The 13,836-nt window shown below is 39.9% G+C and overlaps 1 protein-coding gene across 2 annotated transcripts in view; it reads right to left on the bottom strand.

Moving 5' to 3' along the window:
* CALCR (calcitonin receptor) overlaps positions 1-13,836 on the bottom strand; it is a 166,299-nt gene that overhangs the window by 39,560 nt on the left and 112,903 nt on the right. For both annotated transcript variants that reach the window (XM_039707364.1, XM_039707371.1), the window contains exons 5-7: positions 11,216-11,328; positions 6,962-7,053; positions 1,723-1,849 (exon numbers count right to left, since the gene is read on the bottom strand). In XM_039707364.1, coding sequence (XP_039563298.1) covers positions 1,723-1,849; positions 6,962-7,053; positions 11,216-11,328 — 332 coding nt within the window. The remainder of the gene's footprint in view (positions 1-1,722; positions 1,850-6,961; positions 7,054-11,215; positions 11,329-13,836) is intronic.

Here is a 13,836-nt window from a genome sequence, read left to right as displayed (position 1 = left end):
ACCCTCATCCCATACTCAATGGTGGGACAAAAATGAGAGACCCCAGATATTCTGGCCCCAAGTTTTGTACCTTGGCTGTAGACAGCCTTTCACTGTTGGGTCAAAGACATGCAAATTTGGTTTGGAAGAAGAAATTGCAAAGCAATGGCTTTGCTCCTCAAAACATCTACTTAGCCAATAATTGCAGCCAATTTTATTAACAGGACACTGCTTGGGTCATTTTCATGATTACATTGAGCATTTAGGCTCCTCTTCATATTCTGAGCAGAGACCTGAGATCTGAGTGTGGTACATGAACCTCTGCTCCACTTTGGGGCTCCATGGCCTCCAAAGGCAGCCACTGGTGTCACTTTTTTACTGTTGTGCCATAGTAATGGAGGCTGGGGATAACATCGTGTGATGCTCAGTGGGCTGGAACCGTCCTCTGGCTATGTGGCTCTATGGGAGCCTCTGAGAGCTTTGTCATTGACTTCACTGGTGTTGAGAGTTCACTTCCAGTAAAGATCAGGCCAAAAGACACTAGATAGTGCCTTTTGTTAGACAAATAGTTTTGTTAGACAATTGTTTTAAAACGAAATCTTAAACCACAAGACTCCTTCCCATTCTCTCAACTCTTAGTTTAAACCGTTTCAGATAATTTATTTGTGCTGTCAGAATATATCATTCTTAACCCTGAGGTAATGATTTTAATTCAGTTTAGGTGCCTGATATCATCTGCCAGCTTTTTATCTTCAAATATCGTGTATTTTCATTGTACCTCTTGCACAGGCTATCTATGCATGATGCTATGCAATGGGGAGAAACGAAATATGTGATTTTTAAATTATTCTTCTGCTCTTCTATTTTTTAATCTCCAGATGGTTTCTGAGACTGGTGATGTTTTCTTTAGGCAATATATTTTCTGCTTTAATTAACTTACTTAATCAGCACGCATTTGAGAGACACACATGTGATCGGATAATATCAGGTGCTAATATTTAATTCCTTTAATGAAATTAGGGGCAGGCCATAAATGGTTGAATTATAATTGAATGATCTTATTAGACTACAAGCTGATGAGTGTTAAAATGAAACTTACCACGTTTGCATTCATATCACATTGTCTGGGGCTGCTGTAAGGACTGAGCACAATGTAATGGCTGGGTTAGGGAGCAAGATCAGAGCTGGATGACTGAGATCTGCCATATATATTTATCAGCTGAGGGACTGGCACAATTTGTTTCACTACCTAAGAGCAGTCAGTAACTCCTTAGTTACCTAAGAGAAGGCAAGTAATGCTTTGATTTACTGCCTCTGAATTTGAAAGATACAGCAAATAGACCTTTTTGTGTGTTGTATTGAAATAAGCCATCTCTCTTTCCATCCTCTCCCTCTTCAGTGTGTGGTTTGTGAAGAAGGACAAGCAGTCACCAAAGGCACCTATCACCTCAGGGGCTTTGTTGGGAATCATGAGGTAGTTATTGCTGGGAGAAATTGAGGTCTGGCACATACTTGTATGGATGAGCTGGCTGGACCAAGTCTGGGGCTTGTACAAAATTCAAAGATTTTTATTTCTTGGTGAAGGATATGAGCAAGTTTGAGTGAAATTCTCAGAATCTGCACACTCTGTGTGTGTTTTCCCAGATGGCTATCATTAGCTGAGGAATGGGAATTCTAGGTTTTGGCATGGCCATAGTGATTTTACTTGGGTGTTAGGATGGAGAGGAGTCATGCAGTACTTACAGGATCCCTTTTTACAAGGCCTGGGTTGGGGACGACAGCAATGAGGTGAGCAATTGTAAACATGGAGTTCAGCACATAGGAAAAAAACAAATTCTTATGCAGTGTTATCCTTTGACAGCTGAGGCTCCTGAAAAATATGTAACACATGTCATAAATTAGTATTTTTCCTCTGATGTCACTTTAACAAGCTCTTTCTGGCAACAGTCTCTCAAGAATGTCTTTTGGCAAGGCATAATTGGAAAATACATGCCTTGCATTGTAGCCATACCCTCTGAAAAATTTTTGGGTTTGTTTTTACACCTGTTTAGCACCACACGCTTTTTAGACCATGTGGCAAAGACCTATCCAGCTACATTCTTAGCTCTTGATGCCTTTCTTTAATTCATGGTAATTGAGATATTAAGTGGTCAAGCAGAACCCTGAGAATTTTTGGATGCGCATGATGCAAGGAATGAATATCAGGAATACTGCTTTATAAGTAACTGTTCCCTGGAGACTCAATTTCTCAAATACTCAGATGAAAATTATTTTCTACTTCAAGAATTACTAGTGAGACAGGATCGGAATTTGGGCAGGAATATCCTTAAATTACCGGGGGATTTGGGTTGGTATCCTGCATATTTCTAACTCCAGTGAGATCCCAAACCAGAGGAGGTTGTTTTCGTGCTCAGAAGGAGAAGAAACCTCTTGAAATCACTGTTTTTAGGGAAGGTAGGATTAATGCTATTGTGGGTAGCAGAGCTACACAAGATAAGTTTTCAGAATTCTTGTGAAACCAAATCATGACTGCAGTTTCAGACCTGAGAAATCTCCCATTTCTAATTCACACCCAAATCCTGATGTTGCCTGCTCACACATCCCTGAGGCAGAGGAAAATCACCCTCTCTCTCTCCATGCCCCAGGCTGAGAGAGGGTGATTGCAGAAAGGCAGTCATGGAGCTGTTAGATAATGCTGTGCTGTCCAGAGATCACTGAGAGTAAGGAGGCAAAACTGCTAGGTAAATAACAGCTAAGAAATACTGCTGTTTTGCTGGGATAAGCTCAGCACTAGGAGTCTTTTGCAGTCTGGAATGGGGCACAGGCGGTGGCTTTCTTTTCCTCTGCATGTGGAGGCCAATGCAGAGAGCACTCTCTTCAAAAAGAGAGCTAATCTAGCCAGTTGAACTATTTTCTGCTTATTTTGCTTGCCTTCTTGATTTATTTCCCTTCTTTAGCCCCTTGGTCACTTGCCATTTATTCTTTGTTTTCCTTACACCTACTTTCCAAGTAATTTCATGGAGTTCCCCCTTTAGCTTGAGCTCATCTTTCTGGTTATGAGCAATAACCATCCAGCAATGCTTATCACTTCTTTAGACCTCCTTATTTATCAAGTCACCATCTGTGGTTTAGGATGTCTATGAGATGCAGGTCCTGGTGGCTAAGAATGAGAGAATCTCTGTACACTTGGCCTTGATTTTATAGCCCTCCTTTAGCATCAGCTGTTGGCAAATACTGAGTGCCAGATTCAGGGCTGGGTTCATGAACTTTCTGTTTGAGTCACTGTAGGACATGGTTTAGACCTCCTTATTTATCAAGTCACCATCTGTGGTTTAGGATGTCTATGAGATGCAGGTCCTGGTGGCTAAGAATGAGAGAATCTCTGTACACTTGGCCTTGATTTTATAGCCCTCCTTTAGCATCAGCTGTTGGCAAATACTGAGTGCCGATACAGGGTTGGGTTCATGAACTTTCTCTTTGAGTCACTGTAGGACATGATATTGGAAAAACTAGACCATTCTTTGGAGCTACTTTTGCTACACTGTGTTCTTGTGCTTACTCCACCTGTATTTGTCCCTATCACAAATCTAGCCTGATGTTCCTTTTCTGCTCCTAAGCTCTGGTAATATTTATTCGGTCCTGAGTCTTCCCTTCTCCCCCTACTCCATCACACTTTCACTATGCCACTTAACCCCACTTTTCTGGACATGCTTATCACGGTCTTTCTTTTGCAGTTGTGGGAACAGGATTGGTGTGACTTCAGTGATGTTCCCTAGAAATAAAAATTTCCTTATTACTGGGAACAATCTCTTCAGCTCCTGACCACAGAAATGCAGACCCTTGTCTCTCGAGGTGCCTTTCCATGTGGTTTCTGGTACAGGGAGTCTTTTTCAATAATCTCAGCCAGGTAGGTGTGTCTGAACTCCCATTCCTGTCCTTCCTCACTGCTCTACTTGACTTTTGACAGTTTTAATTATCTATTCAATTGGACTGTCCTTCAGTACATATATTTTTGTGTGCTGCCCAGTCTCCTTTCCCTGCCTGCCTTCTTCTCTCTGTTTTCTCCTCTTTTTCCCTCAGTATTCCACTTTTTCCTTGATTACAGCTCTCATGTTAAAGATCCACCTGTAGCATTAGCATTTATTTCCATACTCTCACTTTCTAATTTGACCTTCAGTGTTTGCCATCACAATGGCATCAACACCTGCCTGACATGGTCCACACCAAGAGGAGAAAGTTGAACCAAACCTTTACTTGATTTATTATTTCTGCTGGTTTTGTTAATTATTTACAATCTTCTCCTTCTCTGACCTCTTTTAGTTCTCTTTCTAGCCCTTTTTGTGTTATTAATCATTCCTTTGTGATGTTTTTGGAGGCTGCTTGGCATTTTCCCCACCATCTTTCTGTATTCTCCCTACTCTGCTTCACTCTTGGGCACATGGTGTGACTCTTGGGGATGGTGCTATACAGAGCCAGGAGCTGGACTTGATGATCCTTGAGGGTCCCTTCCAACTCACCTTATTCTGTGATTCTGTGTGATTCTAATAAATCAGTATGCAAGAAGGCATAACTAAGCCAGTTATCTGTGTCTAAAACCTGTGAGCTTTTGTGTCTCCAAGCCTCTATCATTGTCTCTTTAGAGTGTCAGTCTCCTGTGTCTCCCCTGTGTTTCACCTTGATTCTGTCTCCTACATTTCCTTTTTCAGACAGGTTCTCTTACCTGTCTCACCTGTCTTAGTCACCCTTATTTTACTGTTCCTATCTCTACTTCCCTATTGTATTAGAATGTTTTCCTCATAGAACTGCTCTGTGAAGCTGTCATTTTTCTCATGTATAAATACTGAGAATATTGATTTTCATACCTAGACACTTATTTTCCTCTCCTCCCCCATTGTTTAGTTATCAATTTTTTTTTCATGCTTTATACCATGTCCTCCCTTGCACCTGGGGAAAGCTCCCCAAAAATTTCACAGAATGTTCTTTCATCCATTATCCTTCAACTCCTTTTAAAAGCCTTGGCAGCAATTAGACTGCAGGTGCATTCATAACACACCATCTATTATTCTGGCAAATATAGATTTGTTTTACTCCCCATCTGTCTTTATACAAATGTCTTTGTTAATAATTCGTTTGGAAGTGATTTGGAGGTAGGAGTACCTCTTTGTGTTTTATTAACTAAGATAATGGAGTCTCACTCTGCAATTATAGAAATCTTGCAATAAACTGACGATGCATGAAGCTGTTAGACATTCTACTTTATTAATACTTTCTTCTGTTATGAGTTAGCATTGCTTAGTGATGCTCATCAATACTGATTCATTATTCCCTTCTGAAAGTACTGCAACATCTGTGATTCCAGATCATTATGAATCTTGATACCCAAAAGTGAACTGAAAATAAAGCTCTGCCGGTGAAAACTTATATGTGGGAAACTGCAAGCTGCCTCTAAAGTCAAAGGCTATTATGCAGTCCTGAAATCATCTCTTGCTATCTGATGGACTGTGTGATTGACAGCTTCCCTTCAGCTGAAGGTCAAATAGTTTATTGCTGTCATAGCCAGATGATAGAAAACAGCTGAAGGTTACACGAGCCCCGCTCCCACATAGCTTCATTCTCACTTTCCTGTGACCATAGTTTAGTTTTCTCTTTGACTTCCCATTAGGAAGCACTTTGGTTTAATTCCTTTCTCTTTTCTTTCTGTAACCTTTGTGTCGTGGCTTAGTCATGGCAGGGGAAGGAGAAGCGGAGGAGGGAAGAGAGGAGGAGGTGTTTTACTGTCTGGAAGGCTGCTGCAAAGACCAGTCTTTCAGTGCAGCCTGGGACCAGTCAAGATCATGCGTTGTTCATGACTCAGAGCTCAGAGTGAGTCAGACAGGCTGACCCTGCCTTGCTTGCTGCAAGCAGTCATCTTGCTGGTCCATTTAGCATACCTAATTTGACCAGATCCTGTCCTTATTGTCCCAAAGAATTTAAACCAGGGAATGGGGTTCCAAATCAGATAAAACTGTGCTCTTTCCAGTTCTCTCAAAGCATTACTGTGGCTATGGTTTTGTAGCTATTTATCTGCTTAGATGGGAAGGGAATTAATCAGTTAATTTGGCAGAGTTTCTAGCTATCTCTGTAGCTGATTAAGATGTTTTATCACAGGCAATCATCAAATTGCCTCTTTGGAAATTACCAGAATTCACAGCCTGTATTTGGATCCACCTCTTTGGAGTTTGCAATCTTACAGAATCTTATAAACTATGAAAAGTCCAACCATTTAGTTTTCCTGTGTTTCCTAGTCTTATTCTTGGTGGTGGTGATGTTGTGGACTTGATCTTTTACTACTCTTCCTGTTTGGCAGTTGAGGCACAGGCATCTAATTGGCAGCAGGCAGGTTCAATAAAGAACAAGATTGAAATGCTCTAGTGAAGCTGCCATACAGTAGCTGTAGTGTTTTCAGTGAATATCGGTCTCCTTTAAAATTCTGATACAGCAGCATTCTGTTTTTCTTTTAATGAGGATAACAGGCTGTACACTAGTGCCAGATTCACTCTTAGGGCTGAGTCCTGTAAGCGCCTACTCAGGTCAATAGCTCAGTCCTTCAGCCTCAGATGCAGGTAGTCCTGTGCTTCAGGAGCTTGGAGCTCCCACTCACTGCCCCATGCCCCCAGACACGGCACCTGGCAAGCTCTGGACATGCTCTTAAACAACATAAGGCAATAGGTAAATGAAAGGCCTTACTGCACCCCCAGCTGCACCATTTCCCCATGGGTTGCACTTTTCACATCAGTCCTGACAAACACATCAACTTGGTCTTGGCTACACTCCACTGGGAGAGGTCCCATTGGTGAGAGGAGCCTGTGCTCAGATTTCCTTTCAGGATTATATAAAGAGACCCTCAGAAGAGCTGCTTCTCACTGCCATGACAACTTCCAAGATTTCATTTGGTTGAGATGCCTCAGGGAAAGAAGAAAGAGTGTCTGTAAGAAACACTTACTTGAAATAGAAGAAAATTGCCAAGGAAATCAACAGGGATGTTATAGACAAGGCGTGGCCAACGATCGCCATATAATAAAGTATGAATGCCATCTGCAATTTAACAAAAAGAAAAAGCAAGCATGAACAATTTGCAGGCACTTCCTTTGTTTTCTCATTAAGGAAGAATCTACAAAATCAACCTCCTATTTTGTATTTTTTTTCCTTTCCAACTTTCTTTTTCTATTTAATATCAGCAATCTATTAAATAGCATGACTCATGATCTAAAGATTAGTGTTTCTTACATATGCATATCTGTTCCTGATATGATTGTGAGATCTCTGTTCACACTGTGTCATTAACTTTCCCAAGCTCTAGGATAGTGCAGCAGACGTAATGCATTTAGATATTTAATGTGCCCATGACAAGTTTTCACAAAGGTTGCTGCAGAATTGGTAGAAAACTTTTATGCGTTCAAAGCAGCTTAAACAACAGCAATCAAAAGATCAAAAGCTTAATGGTCACTTTTGGAGATGAGTCAGTATTTAACTGCCCTCAGGACTTGTATTAGGGCTGAGTTTTTGTTCAATGTATTCATCAATGAGCTGATCCAGAAAAACTTCTAAAACTTCTAAATTTTCAGGTCATACTTCCAGATAATAGTGAGGGACTCACAAAGGGCTTCATTTAACTGAAGGAACAAGAAGATGTCATATGAGCTTTAATACAGAAAAAAGGTGGGCTGATAGACCTAGGACAAGTGGTCTAAATCCTGTCTTCACAATGCTAAACTTAGGACTGGAGACCAAACTCAGGAAGGAGATCTTGGAGTCATCCAGGCCAATTATCTGAATCATTGGCTTACTGTGTAATGATAGCCAAAAGCCAGCAAAATAATCAATATGACAAAAAAAGGCACTGAGGGTAGAACAACAACGTGTTTGAAATGTACAGCACTAACCTTAAATGCATGTGTGCTTCTAGTCTCCATACCCCACAAACACAGAGGAGCAGGGAAAGGTGAAAAAAGGTAACCAAAATAGCTGAGGTTGAGTTTCTGTGGGTACAAAGGCTGGGATTCTCCTTTTTGGAGAGAAGTCAGAGGGGGCTTGTGACCAAGGCCTTCAGAGTCATGAAAGCAGCAGCTGAAATGACCATTATCCTCAATGCACACCACACAAGAGCAGCACATTCTGAGACAAATTCTCGTTCACATTAGTGTGAACCTTGGTGCTGGGCAACTCAGTGCTCTGGCAGTGCTGTGAATCCAGTACCCATGGACAGATAATTAGGCTTTCACTAAATCTAAGGGAATTCTAAGGGAGGCTGATCCATATCTTTTATGCCATTTGTAAAATAAATTGCAGGACAGCACCTGGGCATCAGAATGCTGAGGTATTTATATGTCACACTTTGGTCTCAGCCAAGATCTTAAGCATCAGCCATCTGTCAGAGGAGGGAGTGAAGGAGGCTAAATGCCATGCCAGGCTTCACCACTGCCTCCTTTCTGAAAGCAAGGACATAGCAGCAGCCTGTCTGGGAAAAAAAAAAGACTAGAAGTTTTAATTCCTCTGCTGGGTTTATTCTTCTGCCTCCTTTCTGAAAGCAAGGACATAGCAGCAGCCTGTCTGGGAAAAAAAAGACTAGAAGTCTTAATTCCTCTGCTGGGTTTATTCTCTTTTCAGCTCTATTTCATTCATTTTTATTTTGCTATGCATGAGCAATTTTCCTCTTCTCAGTGATTAGATGAATTGCTTTTTGTAGCTTGAAGTTTTGACACTCACATCTTTTTGGTGCTTCCAAGGAATTTTAAACTTTCCCTTGAGAACAAATATAAAAACAATTCAGAAAGCAAAGCCATTCCTCTTAGTAAAGGCACACATCTTCCGTAATTTGGTGTCAAGACATTTTGTAACTTTCAAATAAGCTTCTGCATTCATTAACCTAGGTGGTGGTGGCCTGATTCAGATTTAAACCAGAGTCACATTTACACTGATCTGACCACGCAGAAGAGACATGATCTGAGTGTAAATACCCTTCACCAAGCTATGGAAAACTATTCATATTTACTGAAAATACCTAGGTCTCCTAGTTATCCTTCAAAAAGACTAACCATTGCATTATTAGTGAGCACAAATGCTTAATGACCTGTTCTGAGAGCACCAGCAATCCCAGAGAGGACAGGCCTGAGAGTGGAGAAGATGAGACAACTTTCTCCAATACAGAGTAGTGGGAGAGGCTTACCTGTGTACGTGTGACATTTGTTCCACTTCATACTACATGTTTACTGTGTTTTTTAATGACATTAAATGGATATATTCTTAAAGCCTGAACTTAATTTACAGATTACCTGTTCAAAAGTATATTTTTTTCTACCTATCTTTTATATGACATATAGCCTGAAATATCTACAAGTAGGAAAGATCTCCAGATAGTTACATGCAAGTTTATGTACACCCTGGAGGATTCTTGGTTATTCAATCTATCTATCTATCTTTCTGTTCTCAAGTGCTAAAGTAACTGTATATTTGGGACTCAGCAACTGCTTTTTTATTGCATCCTACAAATTTACTATGACAAATGCTTAAAAAAGCCTTAAAATATAACAATGATGACAGATCAAAATGGACTGAAATGTCAGCTAACAAAACATACATATATCATTACATTTTAAAGAACTGGCTATAATATTTTTCCAATGATCTGTCTCAAAAATATAGCATATTGATATTTTCAGTTAACTTCAAACAAATAATGAGCGCTTTTACTAATTTCTGCTTTGCTTGACACATAAGACTTATACAACATGCTGACTCATTACAATTTTTGTTTGTTCAGATTTTTTAACCAGGATTTAGAAAACTTATATGTTCTTCCTTTTTCCTCTAGATTTCTTCACTTGAGGGAAGAGAATTATCTAAGAGTAATACCTTTGACTCAGTAAAGTGAGTATATTATGTGTAGGTAAGTGGAAATAGTCTACAAATGAAGCACATTTCTGTTTACTGAAGACTTGGTTTAAAGGTCATATACTAACTTGGCATTTCTCTAAGATTAGATTCTTTGTGCATTTTCCAAAATGTTCATTTCAGAAAAATCACGATGTGCATAAAATTTTCCTTTCTATTCTATCTGCTCTCTGCATGAATGATGTTCAAAGTTCTTCTTCTGGAAGGCATGGATAATAGGTAACAGAATCACATTTTTTGCCTCCTTACATGTGCCAACATCTGGAAAAAATATATATTTATGGTGCTTCCACGTAATGCCTCTGTAAGCTTATATTGTTACTATTATTCTTGTCTTGTCACATAGATGAGCCTCATTTTACCATGATGGTTTGTCACATTGCAAAAACCCTTAAAATTCACCTCCTGCCTAGTCTAACAGACTTTTCCAAGGCCCTTTGGGCTGAGTTACCTGCATACTGCTTTTTGGCTGTATAAGAAGAGGTTCTCCAACACAAACCCCAAATCAAATCACTTCTTGAATCTTTTCCTTCCACTCTTCCATATAGTCACAAATTATTCTGTCACAATTCTGTAATCAGATTTTCCTTGACCTCCACTTGCATTTGAGAAATACATTTATTTTTATGAGCTTCCCTAACTTAATTTTTAAAAGCTTTTCCCAGATATCTGTCTCCTCATTTCTTTTGGTGCTTTTATATTTAGTTCTTCTCTTTCAGTTTAGCACCTTGATTTTGGAAATATTGATACAAATACTTAATTCATTATTGTAAATACTCTCAGTTACTTCAGTAAAAGTCAAAGTTAAATGTGTTCATGCTTGTAAGATTTTCTGGATTAATGGTACCTTCATAAATATTTTTTCAAGGAGTGTGAGTACAGGGTAATACTCTTTGCTTAAGAAAAATAATTTTGACTTACATTAATATTATTAGCCCTGCAGAGAAGACATCAACATCTTCGAATATTATTGTTACAGAAAGCAAAATTTAGGCTCTAAAAGTTTATTTCATAACTGTAGGTCAGTCAAGGAAAATCATAGGAATTAAAAATGCCTCTGAAAAATACTGCAAAACTTGTCACATGAATTACCACTAAATTATCCATCTCATAGCAAACCAGTATTGATGTTTGAGCACTCATTGAAGAATTTGGATAAGCTAAAATCTCAAGAGCAATGTTATTTAAGTCTTGTGCAAAAAATAAAGCTGAAAGATAGGACTATTCTGGTCTCTCTCACATGTATTATTGCTAGTTCAGCCCAAAACATTGTCAAACAACCATTGCCTCTTTATGTTCAGCATACCTTCAATTTTTCAGAGGTGAAAGAGTTGCACAGGGTGTAGTTGGACCAAGTTCGGTTGCTCTCAGGATGGCGGAACCAATTTCCAGTTTCATCACAATATTTTGAGGCCCTCTCTGATGATAAATTGCAATAATAGTTATTTTAATATATGCATATTATGACTTAAAAAACCCCATCTAAAATAACTTCTTTGTTTGGGAATAAAATATGTGTGTAATGGAATCAAAATTATTTTTAACTTATGTAATTAATATACATCTTGCTGTTTGGTTGTTTTGGTTTTTTTCTGAGACTTTTCTGGTGGTAAACTTGTTTAGCTGCCTCCTTTTTCACTGCACTCCTTGGGTATATATCTCAGTCTTCATTCAGACACAATATCTAGTTGATAATAATCCATTTAAAGAAGCTGTTGACAGAAGCTTATGGAGGAGAAAATAACCACAGGTGCTGATGCCAGACCTGAAGGAAGTGTGCAGGGGTTCAAGTATCAGGGTTAAACGAGTTAAAAATATTGTGCAAATAAAGGGCAGTAATGCATAAACCAGAGCCTGGGTGCTGGAGATGCCAACAGCCCCAGGCTAGGGGGTAGAGGTGTAGAAAAGTTTCTCCCAGCCTCCCCACCAGTGGAATCCTGACATGCAGAGTGGGAGCATTGCTTGCTCTCCTCATGGTCTGCACAGCATGCAGGCACAGAGACAAGCAGCCTGACAAACGTTTTGGCACTGGTCCCACATGTCCAGTTTAATTTAAGATGGCTGCAGAGCTCTCTGTTTCAGTAATCTGATGTGGTTTTGGCCTCTGCACAGATGTCTCTGGTGCTGGCTCCTTCACCACAGGTGGCTCTGGCATCCTTCCTGACAGCCCTGCCATATGGATGGTGCTCCAGGTCGTGTTCCTCTGCACGTGCTCTTGCTGTGGTGGGTGACAGCAGGGCTTCAGCAGCGCACAGCTCTGTGGGATGCCTGGAGATGCAGGCGTGTGCTCACACGCCTGCTGGGGACACCCTGGTTGCAGCGCACAGCTCTGTGGGATGCCTGGAGCTGCAGGTGTGTGCTGTGCCTGCGTCCCTCCGTCAGGCTCACATGCCCGCTGGGGACACCCTGGACGCTGAGGTGCAGATGGTCACTCCTAATCACATGTCAAGTTTTGGCCAGTTCCTTTGACTTTTCCTCAAGCATTAGCCACATGGGGGTCACTGGAACGTTTGCCCAAATAACAAAGACAGGATAAGATCATAAACTTTTAAAATAATAAACAATTATTTTATGTTTTCTTAGATAGTGACACAGAGACTTATGAAAAACATGTTTTTTTAATTCTGACTTTTAAAATAGTCTGAAAAGTCTATCTTTGCTTTTTCTAGCTCTATAATTTGGTTAGTTTTATGCTTAGATTATCAGCATTTCCAGTCAATACACTTTTACAGAGCCTATAGGCATTTGAACATAACACATTTTCATTTTTTGTGGTTAACGTTCCCACTTGCTTTTCTTCATCTGATGATTAATGGTTCTATTAATTTGTAAGATTCATACTCCTAAAGCCTAAAGAAAGGAACTGATCCTATGGGTAAGGTAAAGATAGTATAGACAGAGTTATTTTACTCTGACTATAAATACACTTTATACAGTGCCCTTGCAGAAAAAAAAAATCCTCCAGAACACAGCAACGATAATTTTTGAAATTATTGTGGATTTCAAATAATTGTTTTGGGGGACATGTTAAACATCAATACGCGCATTGACAATACCAAGAGGAGCGAGACATAGTTATTTTACTCTGACTATAAATACACTTTATACAGTACCATTGCAGAAAAAAAAATCTTCCAGAACACAGCAACAGTAATTTTTGAAATTATCGTGGATTTCAAATAATTGTTTTGGGGGACGTGTTAAACATCAATACTTGCATTGACAATACCAAGAGGAGCAGTACATGTTATTTTAGCCTTCCATAGCTGAAGCTTGGAGATAATCGCAGACTGCCCATGTAGCAATGTTCCCTTTTACTCCTTGCCAGATGCTATCAAAAGCTGGAAAAAGTTTTCAGTCACAGATGAAAGATTAATGGTTGTGCTGCCATGGAACACAGTGTGCAAGCGTTGCACTGATTATCCCGCGCACTCTGTGAAGTGCACGGCTTTTGTTAATCTGCTACAGAGAATGTATGGCAATGTCATCCATCATCTCTGTACTTCAGTGCCTGGGTAGGCACTCTGCCAGAGTATAATGTGGCCTCTGTAAGTTAGAGACAAACCTTTCACCTCATACTTTTCCTTAAAGCCAGACAAACCTGATCCTACTAAAAACTGATCCTGCTCTGAAAGTGCCGATGTGCCATGGATTTGAGAATACACAACTGGAGAATAAGCACTCTTTACTGTCCATCCTAGTGACTCAAACAGGTCAAACATCTCTTCTAAATCTATCTTTTTATGCAGAAACAAAGCTGCAATCCAACCACTGTTACACTGCAAGTTATTCTAGAGTGGCCCAGTAGCAGGTGGGGGATATTGAACCTGGGCATGTGTTGGTTCTTTGTGCTAACCAGAAGATATGGTAAAGTCTGAAAAAATGCACATGTGCAAGGATGGGTAAGACAACACTAGCATGGCTAAA

Source organism: Passer montanus, unplaced genomic scaffold, assembly GCF_014805655.1.
Source record: "Passer montanus isolate IOZ18808 unplaced genomic scaffold, ASM1480565v1 scaffold10, whole genome shotgun sequence".
In the NCBI taxonomy this organism is placed as follows: Eukaryota; Metazoa; Chordata; class Aves; order Passeriformes; family Passeridae; genus Passer; species Passer montanus.
The sequence above is the reverse complement of the archived record's forward strand: the minus strand, read 5'-3'. Positions and strand labels throughout refer to the sequence as shown.